The sequence below is a fragment of the Sinocyclocheilus grahami genome, unplaced genomic scaffold (genome assembly GCF_001515645.1).
Source record: "Sinocyclocheilus grahami isolate Dianchi unplaced genomic scaffold, SAMN03320097.WGS_v1.1 scaffold1191.1, whole genome shotgun sequence".
NCBI lineage: Eukaryota > Metazoa > Chordata > Actinopteri > Cypriniformes > Cyprinidae > Sinocyclocheilus > Sinocyclocheilus grahami.
Window position 1 is genome coordinate 387961 of NW_015506370.1, and position 14891 is coordinate 402851.

Here is a 14891-nt window from a genome sequence, read left to right on the forward strand (position 1 = left end):
CGGGTAGACCTTGGGTTCCCTGTGTTGGCATTAACCTACAGCAAGGTCGAATAGGTGGGTGGGGCTAAACAGGCAGCAATGTAGAATCAGTGGGTGGGGCTTAACAGGCAGTGCTGTAGAATCAGTGGGTGGGGCTAAACAGGCATTGATGTAAATCGGTGGGTGGGGCTTAACAGGCAGTAATGTAGACTCGGTGGGCGGGGCTAAACAGGCAGCAATGTAGAATCAGTGGGTGGGGCTTAACAGGCAGTAATGTAGAATCAGTGGGTGGGGCTAAACAGGCATTGATGTAGAATCGGTGGGCGGGGCTAAACAGGCAGTGATGTAGAATCAATGGGCGGGGCTAAACAGGCAGTGATGTAGAATCAATGGGCGGGGCTAAACAGGCAGATGATGTAGAATCAGTGGGTGGGGCTAAACAGGCAGTAATGTAGAATCGGTGGGCGAGGCTAAACAGGCAGTGATGTAGAATCAATGGGCGGGGCTAAACAGGCAGTGATGTAAATCGCTTGTTGTTGTTGCTTTGGCAGACTGTCTTCAATATAAGCTGTTTTTAGACTAATGAGAAAGTTTAGCTTTAGCTTTTTCTTCTTTCTGACACACAGTTGAGTCCCGGTGTGATGGTGTGATATGTTTTTATTTCTCCACAGGTGCAGTCTGTACCACCATTCGTCCCACGACCGACGAGTGTCCGGATGACTGCAGTGACCAGGGTCGCTGTGTAGATGGCAAATGTGTGTGTTTCCCAGGATTCAGTGGGCCTGACTGCAGCGTACCCGACTGCCCTGATGACTGCAGCAGCCGGGGCCGATGTGTGAACGGCCAGTGTGTGTGTGACCCAGGCTTTACCGGTCCAGACTGCTCCTCCAGCACATGTCCTGATAACTGCAACGACAGGGGCCGCTGTGTGAATGGCAGGTGTGTGTGTGATGCCGGCTTTACCGGGCCTAAATGTGGGACACGGAGCTGTCCGGATAACTGTAACAAGCGAGGTCGCTGCGTGAACGGCCAGTGTGTGTGTGATGCAGGGTTTACCGGGTCTGACTGTGGAACACGGGGGTGTCCGGCTAATTGCAATAAAAGGGGCCGCTGTGTGAATGGAAAATGCGTGTGCGACTCAGGATTCGCTGGTCAGGACTGCTCTGAGACGTCCTGTCCGGGGAACTGTAATGACAGGGGCCGATGTGTGAACGGACAGTGCTTGTGCGATCCTGGCTTCTCTGGGCCGGACTGCTCTGTCAGAACATGTCCAGAGAACTGCAACAATCGTGGACAGTGTGTAAACGGCAAGTGTGTCTGTAAGAGCGGCTTTACGGGCCCCGACTGCTCGTCCAGATCTTGTCCTGGAGACTGTAGTAACCAGGGCAGATGCGTCGACGGCCGCTGTGTGTGTGATAACGGTTTTACTGGACCGGACTGCTCGATCAAGACTTGTCCCAATGATTGCAATAACAAAGGCAGATGTGTGAATGGGAAGTGTGTCTGTGAAGTGGGCTTCTCCGGTCAGGACTGCTCCACCAAAACCTGCCCCAACAACTGCGGTAACAAGGGCCGCTGTGTGAGGGGCCGCTGCGTGTGCCGGCGTGGTTTCACGGGGCCCGACTGCAGCGAGTGTCAGTCTGGCTTCACAGGGGAAAACTGCGACACTGGTGAGTGATGCACGTGATATATTACTGTATTAGTGAGTAATGCAATAAAATGTGTGTAAAAAGTCTGCACATTCAAGTCTCAGCATGGTATCAACTCACTGAAGCACTTTAGTGTTTGAAGCACCATGTCTCTTGGTGTCATAGTAATTATGACAGTCTCTTCTCATAGGATAAGTCCACACAGTCTCATGAATAATTATGAGACACTGCTAACTTGACTCTAGCAAAGGTTCTTGACCTTTCTGACGGTAAGGCCCCCACAATCCAACAGCACAGTGTTTCCTGTGTTTCTTCTGCTGTAATTATGACAAGGTTGCTTGTTTTACTGCTTTTTTTATTATTTTTTTTAAAATAAATATTAACAGCAACGGTGAGTGTTCAATCACAAGTCATTCTGCAGCCCCTTTGAAAGTTTGCTGAGGTCCCCGGGCCCTTAATTGAGAACCACTGCACTATAGAACATGAAAAAGTCATATACTGTGATGCTGGGGAGGGGGGAGGACTAAATTATTATTAGGGGCTTTCACACTGGAGGAACCTTATCATAGTTCCTGGAACTATTGGTGGAAGTTGCCGCTTTTTGGCGTGTTCGCACCGCTTTGGTTCTAGGAACTCCGTTTAGGGGAACTAAATTAGCTTCTACTTCAGAGTAGGGTCTAAAACAGTTGTATAGGAACTACCAGTGACGTAAGTGTACGCTGATTTGCCAAACACATACGAAAGACCGGCTATCCGGCATTTACCCAGCAAAGCCGTGTAAAAATATTTACTTCACAAACATGGAAAACAGTGATAACGGCATTTACCTGTTGTCTGCAGCATTGTTCTTTTCCTCGATGATAACACTGCAAGTTGTCATAGGACATTTAGTCACATTTTCATGCTCTTTTAATCATGTAAATTGTGCATTTACATTTTGTCTCCATCATGAAACCCACGACACACAACAAAAGCAGCTCTGATCACGGCGTCCTCCATTCACCAGTTATTGACTTTTGTGAATAATGCAAATAAAGACATCACTGTCGGCGCTTTAGTGTTCCTGCTGCCGGTGCGAATGCAACCAGAAAAACAGGCAGAGGAAGAAATTGGTTTTCTTGGAACGACCCTGCTGGCTAGTTCCCAGAACTGAGGGCATAGAACTGCGTGGTGTAAAAGCCCCTATTATTTTCACCTTCCAATGAATCAATTGGGGATAAAGCACCAAACTCTTGTCCCATGTAATTGTAATTACCTTTGTAATTGTCGCATGGCCCATAGAAATGCACATAGGAAAGTACACAGACAGAGGACCGTTTGAACATTAAGCGCAGCAGATTTGGACTCTCAAACTCAAACCTTCTGCCCAGCTGTCCACATTTGTTTATGTTGATTCCTCTGATTCTTTGTCTTATGAAGAGTCCAAAAAACAAACAAACAAACAAAAAAGCGAATTAGACCATTTCCAGACCATACCAACAAAGATGTATGGAATTCCAGCTGATTAGTCGAGCTGTTCTTAAAGAACACACTAATTCATTCATGAGCATGTGAAGCTGTTTTAAGAACTTGAACCAGACTTGTTGTGTTGTGTGATTATTGCAAATTATACTTTCTGTCATATTATTTTTATTTCTTAATTGTAATCATAAGCATGCTGGTTTAGTGCAAATAGTTTTACAGTTTACTGCACTTTGTTTTTCTAGTTATTTACCTATAGTAGCTAATGAATCTGAATTTGGTGAGGCATATTGATGGAAAGTTTTACTTTGGCCATTATGGGCATCTGTTGTTTTGAATTTTGGTACATATTGGCATATCATTGTAACTCGGTATGTGGCATAATGCCTTGAAGGTACTCAAAAAGTTTCAAGACAGCGTTTTTGGCTGAACTTGCTGTCTGCCATTTTGAAATGTTCTGAACTACTACTTTTTTGAACTTATCTTAGCCATTGATATAATTTTCACCAAATTCAATTTGAATCATCTCCAGACCGTGCTGGAAAAATTTTCTGGATTTCATGTTGATGGAATGATGCCAAACTGCATCTAAGGCTGTATCTCTGAAACGGTGTGGAATATTGACACAAACTTTATGTGTGTCATTGTCACCTCACATTGAGCACATCAATTTGATAACAGCGCCACATATTGGACAAAAGTGATAAGCAATTAAATCACATTACAATTGGCTGATTTTTGCACTTAGGGTGCTTGCCACAGATAATTTTTAATTGAATAAAATAAAATTATTATTATTATTATTATGATAACATCTCAAAAACATGTTTTAGTCTTTCATGACGCTTTAGGAGTTTCAAGCCTTATTTTGGAACCTATTCATGGAAAGTGACAAATCCATATCTGATTTCTATCGCTTCTGAGTATGTCTACTTTTTCCATTGGGAAGGAGCAGATGGTATAACAGCTTTACAGACATTTTAAAGAGCGTCTTTATATTCCATTTGAAGGTGTTTAAATAATCTACACATATGGTAACAATCCAGCATTATATTTTGTATTGCCCTGAGTGTTCACTGTGTCTTTATGAGTGCTCTTGGTGAGTGAATACAGCAGCGGGTCAGCAGTAATCAGACATACAGCACTGCAGTTATTGTTTCAAGTAGAAACAGGTGGGTTTGAATCTGTTTCGTCTTCTGTCCAGCACTGGCGGGCGTCTCGCGTCTCAACACCAGGGACATCACTGAGTCATCTGTCACTCTGTTCTGGACTCCACCTGCTGTGCAGTACGATACCTACCACATCACCTTCACCAGCAGGGCAAGTACAGCCCTACCACACAACATTACATGTACAAATTCATTATGACACACTGCATGATAAACATAATAAGCACCGATTTCATTGTTATCTCGTCAAAAGGACAAATGGGTGAATAATAGCAGTAGATGTTCAACCCAGAAAACATGAGGTCACTTCCACCCTTCAAACACTTCAGAGATGGAATGAAACAGGATTTCACCCTTTCAATAAGAATCACATTTAACAAAGAAAATGTACAATGGCAATGGCAATAAACTTAATATAACGGAATGTGAAAATGATAGATTGTTTAAAATGTAGTATTATTTAAATTAATTATTGAATTAATCATTTTAAGAATTTATACATAATTTATACAGTACATCCAAAATAAATAAACCGTAAATGAGAATCACCTACTTTTTTCCCTCTTCTTATATCAAATACAGAAAAGCATTTAACAAAACCCGCAGCAGCCCAAATTTAAATCTGGCCGAGTGTGTTTTCCAAAGGAAAAACTAATTAATTTTTACACAGACATAAAGTGAGCCCAATCTGGCAGTGGAAAATCGAGCTATTTGCTTTGGATAGAAGCCTTGTTTTGGTTTACAGCCCACTGAATGTTTAGTGCCCATCTCTACCTCAGCAACCATCTCAACATTACTGAAATCATACACAACACCCATCACTACGAGTGACTATATAAAGTCCAGTTGTTTTAGGGAGCCACAGAAGTCATACAGTACATGTCACCATGACTGTGGATTCAGTACTTCTGACCGTTATTGGACGTTTCATTTCTGGACCAGGAAGAGGGAAGCTTCTGTAGGTAAGGTTGAGCTGAGGTAATTGTAATGGAATTACCATACAGGTTTCCTTAGCTGAGGGGTTTGTTGCAACCAGCTGCTGGACTACAGTGATGTTTCAGCTCCGTTTGATGGCCTGTTTCTTTCAGCAATTGTTCATTAAGAAACATATGCTACCAATCTGCTGTGGGGTGGGTGATGTAAGCTCTATCAATGAGAGACTGCAGCAGGCTCATCAGATGCTTCAGGAATGAAATGTGATGATGCTGTAATCTCTGAAATATCCCAACATGCTGAAACTCTTATTTTTGCATGCAACAGTATTTGAATCACTTCAGTCTAATCCGCAGCTCTCAGACAGCTTCCTACAAGAAATAAAAGCCCAAAAAGAGCACAAGAGGAGAAGTCTAATAATCATGTAAAGTTTAATCATCTTATTTCTACAGAGGTTCAAAGTTCAGTTTTATCAAACATTCAGCATGATGAATGTCCTTCTTGTTAAAACCATGTTTTGGTCCCAGCTGGTTCTGGCATAGCTAGGAATCTGTGCTGAGGGCTTGTCTGGTTGGCAAGGTCTTTGCTGAGAATCTGTCTAAAGGACTCATATAATGGTCAAGGCCTTCACTGTGGGGGTGTTGTGGTCATTCCTGGGTGCAGATCCAAAATCTGGTCTGGATACAAGCTGGATTCAGCTGACTATGATAATGATGGTATAATGGTGAGACAGACAGACTAATATTAGCGTAGGTGCCATTCTTCTTATGATGTAGGAAGAACATTGGGTGTTATGGGAAGTGTTCCTGGTTCTGGTTGACCTAATTAATGCAGCCTAATAATTATTTAATGGATTTGAATTCTAGAAATGTAATAGGGTGTTATGTGTAAGACAGTTTAAAGAGATGGGTCTTTAATCTAGATTTAACCTGACAGAGTGTGTCTGCCTCCCGAACAGTGTTAGGTAGATTGTTCCAGAGTTTGGGCACTAAATAGGAAACTGCTTTTCTAGTCACAGTCCCGTTCCGGGCTTTATAAGTAATCAGCAAGATTTTAAAATGTACACCATGTTTCATACAGACCAAGTGCAGTTTTGACAGAACCAGGCTAAAATGGTCATACTTCCTTGTTATAATGAAAACTCAAACTTTTGCATTTTGGACCAGCTGGAGTTTGTCATGTTTATTTTTGGAGTTTGTTACAGCATGTATAGTATATTGGTATCATATTTCTTATTGGCCAATAATAGACATTAATTGGTGTCACTATTGAATATATATCAGCTAATACTGTATTAGTCCATGCATTTAATTACCCAGGCTCACTTTCTGTATTTGTACATTTAGACTATCCTTAGATTATCTAATGCTCAATGTAAGTTAATCATTAAATACACTAATAATTTAATAACACTGTTAAATTAATATGGATTTTTAATACTATAAATGTAGTGTTTTATTTATTTATTTATTTTTATTATTTTGGCAAAATAGTATAGAATTTAACAATGCAGATTTATTGGCTATTGACCGTAACATTGAAATACATTTTAACTTATTAGTATTTGGTAGAATTTGAATAATGGTGCATGCCTAGTAGAAGTAAGAAGTATTTTATGAAACAAAAATAACAAAACTAATCCAGACAAGGAGCAAGATAAACACAGGCAAAAACAAGAAAACCAACCATGGGATAGACATTTGTGTCTATATAGCACTAAAAAGACTCACACAATACATCTATGTGAGGACAACTCCAGACATTGAACAGAGGAAACAATGGGGGTATATATACTCAGGAAAACAAGGGGCTGATGGGGAACAGGTGTGGGTAATTAGTTACTATTACTTACTATTATTACTATTAGTTGCTATTTACTATTAGTTTTATTTACTATTTCAAGGCATTAATGTTTGCCTACAAAACCACCACTGGCTCTGCACCCCTTTACCTAAATTCATTACTTCAGACTTATGTGCCTCTAGAAGCTTGTGTTCTGCAAATGAACGTCGCTTTATTGTGCCATCCCAAAGAGGCACAAAATCACTTTCACTGACTTTTAAATTAAATGTCCCCTCCTGGTGGAATGACCTGCCCAACTCAATCCGAGCAGCTGAGTCCTTAGCCATCTTCAAGAATCAGCTAAAAACACATCTCTTCCATCTTTATTTGACCCTCTAACTCTAGCACTCTCTATTCTAATTTTATTCTTAAAAAAAAAAAAAAGTGCCCCTTTTAGACTTGCACTCTATTCATGTACTAACTGCTTGTTTTCTTAAAAAAAAAAACAGCTTCTCTAATCTTTTTAATTCTATCTATTTGTTTTGTTTTTCCTTTTATAATTTATTTATTATACAATTAACAAAAGCAAAAAAGGGCCTCTAACACTAGCTTGCTATATTATTTATACTGTTTTCTTTTTATTATAAAATAAAAAAAAACCTTGCTACATGTACTGCGTTAAGCTAACTGAGACTTATTATAACACTTGCATATCATTGCACTTTTGTTGATTTTGATTGCTTCCATTGTCCTCATTTATAAGTCGCTGGAAAGGCCAGGAGTGAGGTGGAGCGGAAGCAGATAAGGGCGGGGGGGATTTAGGCCCAGGCCTATGAGGAGGGAGTGGGTCTGGAGACAGAGGTGAACAGGGAGCCAGAGCAGAGCCATAAGTGGAGCTGACAGAGCTGGAGACCAAGGTGGAGTAGTATGCCAGAGTAGAGCCGGCAGGTCCAGATGCACCCTGTCCATGACAAAACAGGCAGAGGGTTCAGAGACGGCCACCACCTCAGGAGGGTCAGGAGAAGTGTATGCAGCCCATATCACAGAAAGTGCAGCTGATGGTGGAAGGACCTCTGGGACCGTCGGGCATTGCATGACAGGACTAGAGTTTGCGGAACTTCAGAGCGCCTAGACTGCAACATAAGCTGTGAGTCCCCCACACTGGAAATCAGTCTTCCACGCCCAGAGGAACTCTTTATAGACTCCAGCATGGTGGCCCTGATGGCTGGAGACTCTGACTAGTGACCATTATGGATGAGGACTCTGGTGGATAGCGCTTTTTACAATACAGATTGTGTCAAAGCAGCATTACAGTATTAAACAGGAAAACAGTGTGTCGAAGGAACCAAGACTCCATCATTCTCCTCCTCTGTCATACGGAAGTAAACACAGAGGACATAAAGTAAGTGATTATGTGTTTATTTATCGTCTGGCCGGAGGAGAACTGGCCCCCCCGACTGAGTCTGGTTCCTCCCAAGGTTTTTTCTCCATTCTGTCACCGATGGAGTTTTGGTTCCTTGCTGCTGTCACTTCTGGCTTGCTTAGTTGGGGACACTTAATATCCAGCGATATAGTCGACTTGATTGCACAGATACTATTTAAACTGAACTGAGCTGGATGATGACATCACTGAATTCAATGATGAGCTGCCTTTAACTGAAAATTGAGTGTTAATATTGTCGTTTTGCATTATTGACACACTTTTTTCCTATTTAATACTGCAAAGTTGCTTTGACACAATCTGTATTGTTGAAAGCGCTATATAAATAAAGGTGACTTGACTTGACTTGACTATTTATCGTGTGATCTGCTGCAGAAGCCAGTGAAATTATTTGCAGGCAATGTGAAATTAAGAAAAGGATGTGACAAAAGAGAGCAGAGTTTATAAACTTTTCTAATACAAGCCCTCATATTTTGCTTGTATATAGTGTTGTCACTGTAATACTTATGTTCTGACACATCACTGTACTTCCACTGACTACCTTTTGCAACTGTCTTGATAACTTTGGGTATGTGAAATCTTTGAAGTGACTCCCATGAGCACAGAATATTGACGAATGTTGATCTAAAGTGACATAAAAGTCGCATGAATTCAGACTGCGGTTGCATTGCAAAGCATCTGACCTGCACTGAATTTAGTACCACAAATTGAAGTGGCACAAATCAAAAATGAAAAGATCAGATTCCATGTGGTTTGTGCTGTTCACACTGTCATGAGAAAAACAGATCAGAGTCACCTATGAGCAAAAAAAAATTGGATTTGGGCCACATTTGCCTGCAGTGTGAACAAAGCTTTGTGACCAAATGTCTGCCCATCTGTGCTGTGAACATAAGTCAAGAGAGACTTAGGTCCTTCAGTTCTTCTTGTCAGGGACCATCTCAATCTTGACTGGATGGTGGCTGTATCACTTTCCATCAGCATACAAGAGAACAAGAACTTTAGTGCCTAGAGGCATGGAACATTCTGCAGCTCAGATGCCAATAAACAGCAGGGTTGAGAGACAAAAAGATCAGAATTTAATGGGCTACAGAAGAGAGCAAGTCTCTCTCAACAGCCTGCTCAACACTCAGTTCTCCTCACCAGACAAAGCAAGAGCACTTCAGGACCCCACCAGAAGGGGCAGCCAATGAGAGAAAGGAGCACCACACTCTCGATTTACTCATTGCCCTTCCTAGGGTGTCATCTGAAGGCTCTTAGCGCAGATCCCTTAAGGGACCACCATATGTCTCATTCATTGGAACCACGGACAAATCGTGGAGGTGTCGACATGTCACGCGTTCAGTGTTAGCAGGGCAGTTTGCCACAATGACGGCATGCAACTGCCATAACCACCCAGTATGTCTACACTGCCTTTAGGGAAACAAGCCAACATATTCTTGTCAGGCTACTACCTCCAGGTGAAGGCTGGAGGGGCAATTAAGAAAGTGGGCTGCTAAAGCATGCTAAACCATGAGGAAGTGTGTAAAGATGGATCCTTCTACATCAGCATTCTCAACTCCAGTTTACAGTACTGGAGGGGGCGACAGAGAAAGCCCATTTCCAACTCCGCCAACTCACCCATTCCTGCAGGACGCATGCTACACAGATGCATTTACACATCCACAATGCCCACTTCCAGCTCGTACTACTCATCCATCCCTTTCTCGTAACCTGAGGAAGCTTGCTACCATGTATGTATCTACACTATCACCTCCAGCCACAGTGCTGGGTGGGACAAGAGAAGGTGAGAAGACAACACCCACATCCAACTCAGTTGACACGTTAAAGCAGACTGACACATGACTACACCATTCTTATTGGTTAGTGAAGAGGTCATCTCATCTCACCATGACCAACCGCTTCATAGGCCCTCAGCAGGCTTCTTCCCCTAACAGCCATTGTCAATAGATTCTATAGAATATATTCTTGTGTATACCTCAAACCAATTGAGGAATTCAGAGTAAAATTCTTCAAAACTCTATTACCACTAGCACCCGTGTCCCTGTTGCTGAAAGCGACCCTTAAACGGGACTGCTCAACTTAACTCAACTTAAAACCCTAATATCTATACAAGGAGATGAAATTAAAAAAATGGGAACCTTCCCAGATAACTCTCAATCTTCCATCTCTAACTGATTTCATTTATAAAGCAGCTTCACAAGACATATCTCTAGAGCACTATATAGCAGACTAGTGGATAGTGCAATGCAACCAACCCTGCCAACCTCATACCAGCCCTCTGTTTGCCTAGAAAGAGACGATATAGTAACTCATCCATTGCTACATAGAAACGATCAGAGTCAGATCGGAAACAGCCACAGAGCAATGAACAGAAAGGGAACTTCCTTGTCAAGCTTATCCGCTGGTTCTATCAGCAATCCCCATGACCAAAAGTTGGCCATGCTGCCTCAACAGATGCAGGGCCTGAACCACAAGTTGCAGACACTTGACTCTCATACTTCACAAAGAGAGCCAACAGAGTACAGCTCAGAGCTTGTGTGCATCTCTGGCCATAATGGAACACAGTGATACACACTCTCTGAACTGACATAAGCTCGCATTGTTACAAACAACATCTTCACATGCACACACAGACAAGGTGGTTTCCTGAAGACAAAGAAGCTGGGGATTTCATAATGTAGCTACTCTTTTATGGCATTGCTTGCGCATCATGCTCCATCATGTGACTGCCTACAGCCAAATAAGTTGGCACACATGCTTCAGACACCGCTAACACTGGAGACTTTCCCATAGCATCAAAGTTATAATGCAGCACCATGTTTCCTCAAAAGGGAAAGTGCAAAACAATCTGCTTTATAATTTTCAAGAACAATGGCAATCTGTTTGCAGATTAGGGAGCGGGGGGGGGGGGGGGGCTAGTTAGTTTAGGTTACAATTTAGGTTACAGTTTAGGTAAATCATTTCTAGGTCACTAATCAAAAAGCCAAATTAATGCCACTGATCATGGAAATGTTTTGGCTGCAGTTCTGCTGTCATTAAAAGGGTGACATTAACGGCAAATGCCAAGAAATTCTAAAATTCATGTACATTTTTCAGTTCAAATATACACTAAGGTCAGGTATAATGCAATTTTTATTAAATTATAAAATGTGTACTGTACCAATGTATTCACCATACATATGGCTTTTTTTTCTTTTCTTTTCAAAAAGAGTGTAGTTACTTTGTTTTGGAGCTTTGATTCCCACAGCAGAACTAAGAGAAACTTCCACATCCTTGACCAAACAAAGATCAGCGACCACACCTATAACAATAAAAGTGCATTTTTTTTTGCTGGACTTTGGTCACTGGTCTCATGTTCATGTGTTATTACATACCAGACAGACAGCAAAGGGAAATGCTGTAACGAACAGATGTTTCAGCACTGTATAGATATGTGAAAATGATATTAATGGCAGTTAGATGGAAAAATACACAGAGGAGCCACTGAGACAATAAAAAGGGCACATTTTTTCACACAAAACATGAATGAGTGGGTGTAAAAAAAGATGGAGAGAACAAGAAGGAAAGTAGGCAGAAACAGCATAAAGAGAGTAACAGATGAATCAAAGGATTAAAGAGGAAGAATAGGACAACGGGCAGAGAAAGTTCAGTGGGATTATTGGAGACGGGGTGAGGAAATGCAGTGAAAGATAGAAATCCATCAGCAGCTACAGAGAAAGGGAGTGGTAGAGAGAAAGAGAGACAGATGTGGGATGCTTGTTGCTAGGAAAGGCGTAAACATGGTCAAAAACACACGGCAGCCAGAGAGATGACATCACAGAACAGCTGCTATGACACACGCTGGAGACGGCAGGAGGACAACAACAATAGCACGAGATATACAATCATAATAAATAACTCAAACATGAAGAAAGATGTCAATAAAAAGCACAGTTGTGATGTTTTCTTTAGATAAGTTGTAGAAAGATTGGCTCTCAACTGGCCCAATTAAATTTATTATAAGAAACAAAAACTCAAGAAGACCAGACAGCACCACCCAATTGGCATAGTGAATTTAGGACTAATAAAGTACTGGAGAGTGGCTTTGCCAATGTATGCAATAAATGGTCCTCTAGGTCTCTGTTATGTGTAAAATATTGGCTGTCTGATAATGAATGTATTACTGAAATAGAAGTCAGAAATTACCACCAGGAAACTCATTACTGTCTTTAAGCCATGCAAAATCATTATGGTGGAAGAATTTGTCAGAATCTGTCACTTCATAGGAAGTTTCAATTGTAAATGTTGGCTGCACAATTAAGTTCAGAGACATTTTGGATAGTGTCGATAAAGAACAGCAGTAAAACCAGAAAACACTGTTCATTTAGCTGATTTTAAAGACTTGTGCAACCAAACTACCACCTAGCAATTCCCTAGCAACCATTAACAACACCATAACAACTGTAAAGCAATGACCTGGCAACTACTCATAACAGCCTAACAAGCAAACAAATTTTAACCTGGTAAAAACCAACCACATTTAATTCATAAGATGAATCTGCAGTCAGTCTAGTAATGTTCATGTGTGTAGATTTAAATGAAGGGATGATATTGGTGATATTGAACTTTTATTGACTGATCATCAAAGTGTCAATAGTGTATAGTGTACATACTTTATTTCATGTCCACTTTAGACATTCTACTGACTATAAGTAACTTTGCAACTACATGTCAGCTAGCAGTCATTAGTGTATTAGTAGACTGTTTGATTAATATCTGCTAACACTTTATTTTGATGGCCCTCCAACACATTCTACTGGCTAAAAGTTTGCCAAATTATTGTACTAATCCTAAACCTAACCTAATACTCAAATGAGAGTTAGTTAACATATTGCTGCAAAGTTACTTATAGTTAGTAGAATATCTACAGTGGACTATCAAAATAAACTAACGTTATTGTGTAATTTGGCAAATCCACATGAATTCATACAATCTCATTCATATTCTTTGATGGTTAAGTTTATGGGTGGAGCTTCATGGTTCATGGTTTTACTTACAGATGGGTTTCATACAAGTCAGATTGTACAAATTCATATAAAACCGCCACCTCATGCAGCACTAACAAATTCTCATAATAATTCCTTACATTTATATAGCGCTTTTCTGGGCACTCAAAGCACTTTACATAGAAGGGGGGAATCTCTTCAACCACCACCAGTGTGCAGCATCCACCTGGATGATGCGACGGCAGCCATATTGCGCCAGATCGCCCACCACACACCAGCTTATTGGTGGAGAGGAGACAGAGTGATGAAGCCAATCAGCAGATATGGGGATGGTTAGGAGGCCATGATGGTCAGAGGCCAATGGGCGAATTAGGCCAGGACACCGGGGTTACACCCATACTCTTTTTCAAAGGACATCCTGGGATTTTTAATGACCACAGAGAGTCAGGACCTCGGTTTAACATCTCATCCGAAAAACGGTGCTTTTGGTCAATATAGTGTCCCCGTCACTACACTGGGACATTAGGACCCACACAGATCACAGGGTGAGCACCCCCTGCTGGCCTCACTAACACCTCTTTCAGCAGCAACCTAGTTTTCCCAGGAGGTCTCCCATCCAGGTACTGACCAGGCTCAACCCTGCTTAGCTTCAGTGTGGCAATCAGTCTTGGGCTGCAGGGTGATATGGCTCATGATCAACCTCATGATCAGGTTGAAACAGAATATAAATTAAGTGACTCTCATGGCTTCTTTTTATCACAGCAGTAAATAAAAAGAAACAGAATGAACATTAGTGTCTATTGTAGATACCCACTTTATATAATAAACACTCAGTATTAGAGCCCGACCGATATGTTTTTTGGGGGGGGGGGCCGATACTGATATTAGGGAGTAAAAAAAGTCTGATATCGATATATCGGCCGATATTCTTTATGTGTATATTATAGTACAGTACCAGTCAAAAGTTTGGACACTTCCCATTCATGTGTGCAAACTTTTGACTGGTACTGTATGTAGAATACAGTATATTCATACATAATATATACAGGTGCATCTCAATAAATTAGAATGTCATGGAAAAGTTCATTTATTTCAGTAATTCAACTCAAATTGTAAAACTTGTGTATTAAATAAATTCAATGCACAAGTCTTTGGTTCTTTTAGTATAGTTTTGTAATCGATCTATGAGTATGTCTTGATCTATAGTGTCAAACGCAGCACTAAGATCAAGTAAAACTAGCAATGAGATGCAACCTTGGTCTGATGCAAGAAGCAAGTCATTTGTAATTTTAACAAGTGCAGTTTACCAGAAATTCTTCATAGAGATCCTTTTTATGCAAGAAGGAGCACAATTGAGCAGAAAACTTTTTCTAAAATTTTAGACATAAACGGAAGATTTGAAATGGGTCTGTAATTTGCCAGTTCACTAGGATCTAGTTGTGGTTTCTTAATAAGAGGCTTAATAACCGCCAGCTTGAATGGTTTTGGGATG

The 14891-nt window shown here is 41.0% G+C and overlaps 1 protein-coding gene across 3 annotated transcripts in view; it reads left to right on the forward strand.

The window, feature by feature from the left end:
- LOC107567814 (tenascin-like) overlaps positions 1-14891 on the forward strand; it is a 45313-nt gene that overhangs the window by 5199 nt on the left and 25223 nt on the right. For all 3 annotated transcript variants that reach the window (XM_016253583.1, XM_016253585.1, XM_016253584.1), the window contains exons 3-4: positions 651-1649; positions 4294-4409. In XM_016253583.1, coding sequence (XP_016109069.1) covers positions 651-1649; positions 4294-4409 — 1115 coding nt within the window. The remainder of the gene's footprint in view (positions 1-650; positions 1650-4293; positions 4410-14891) is intronic.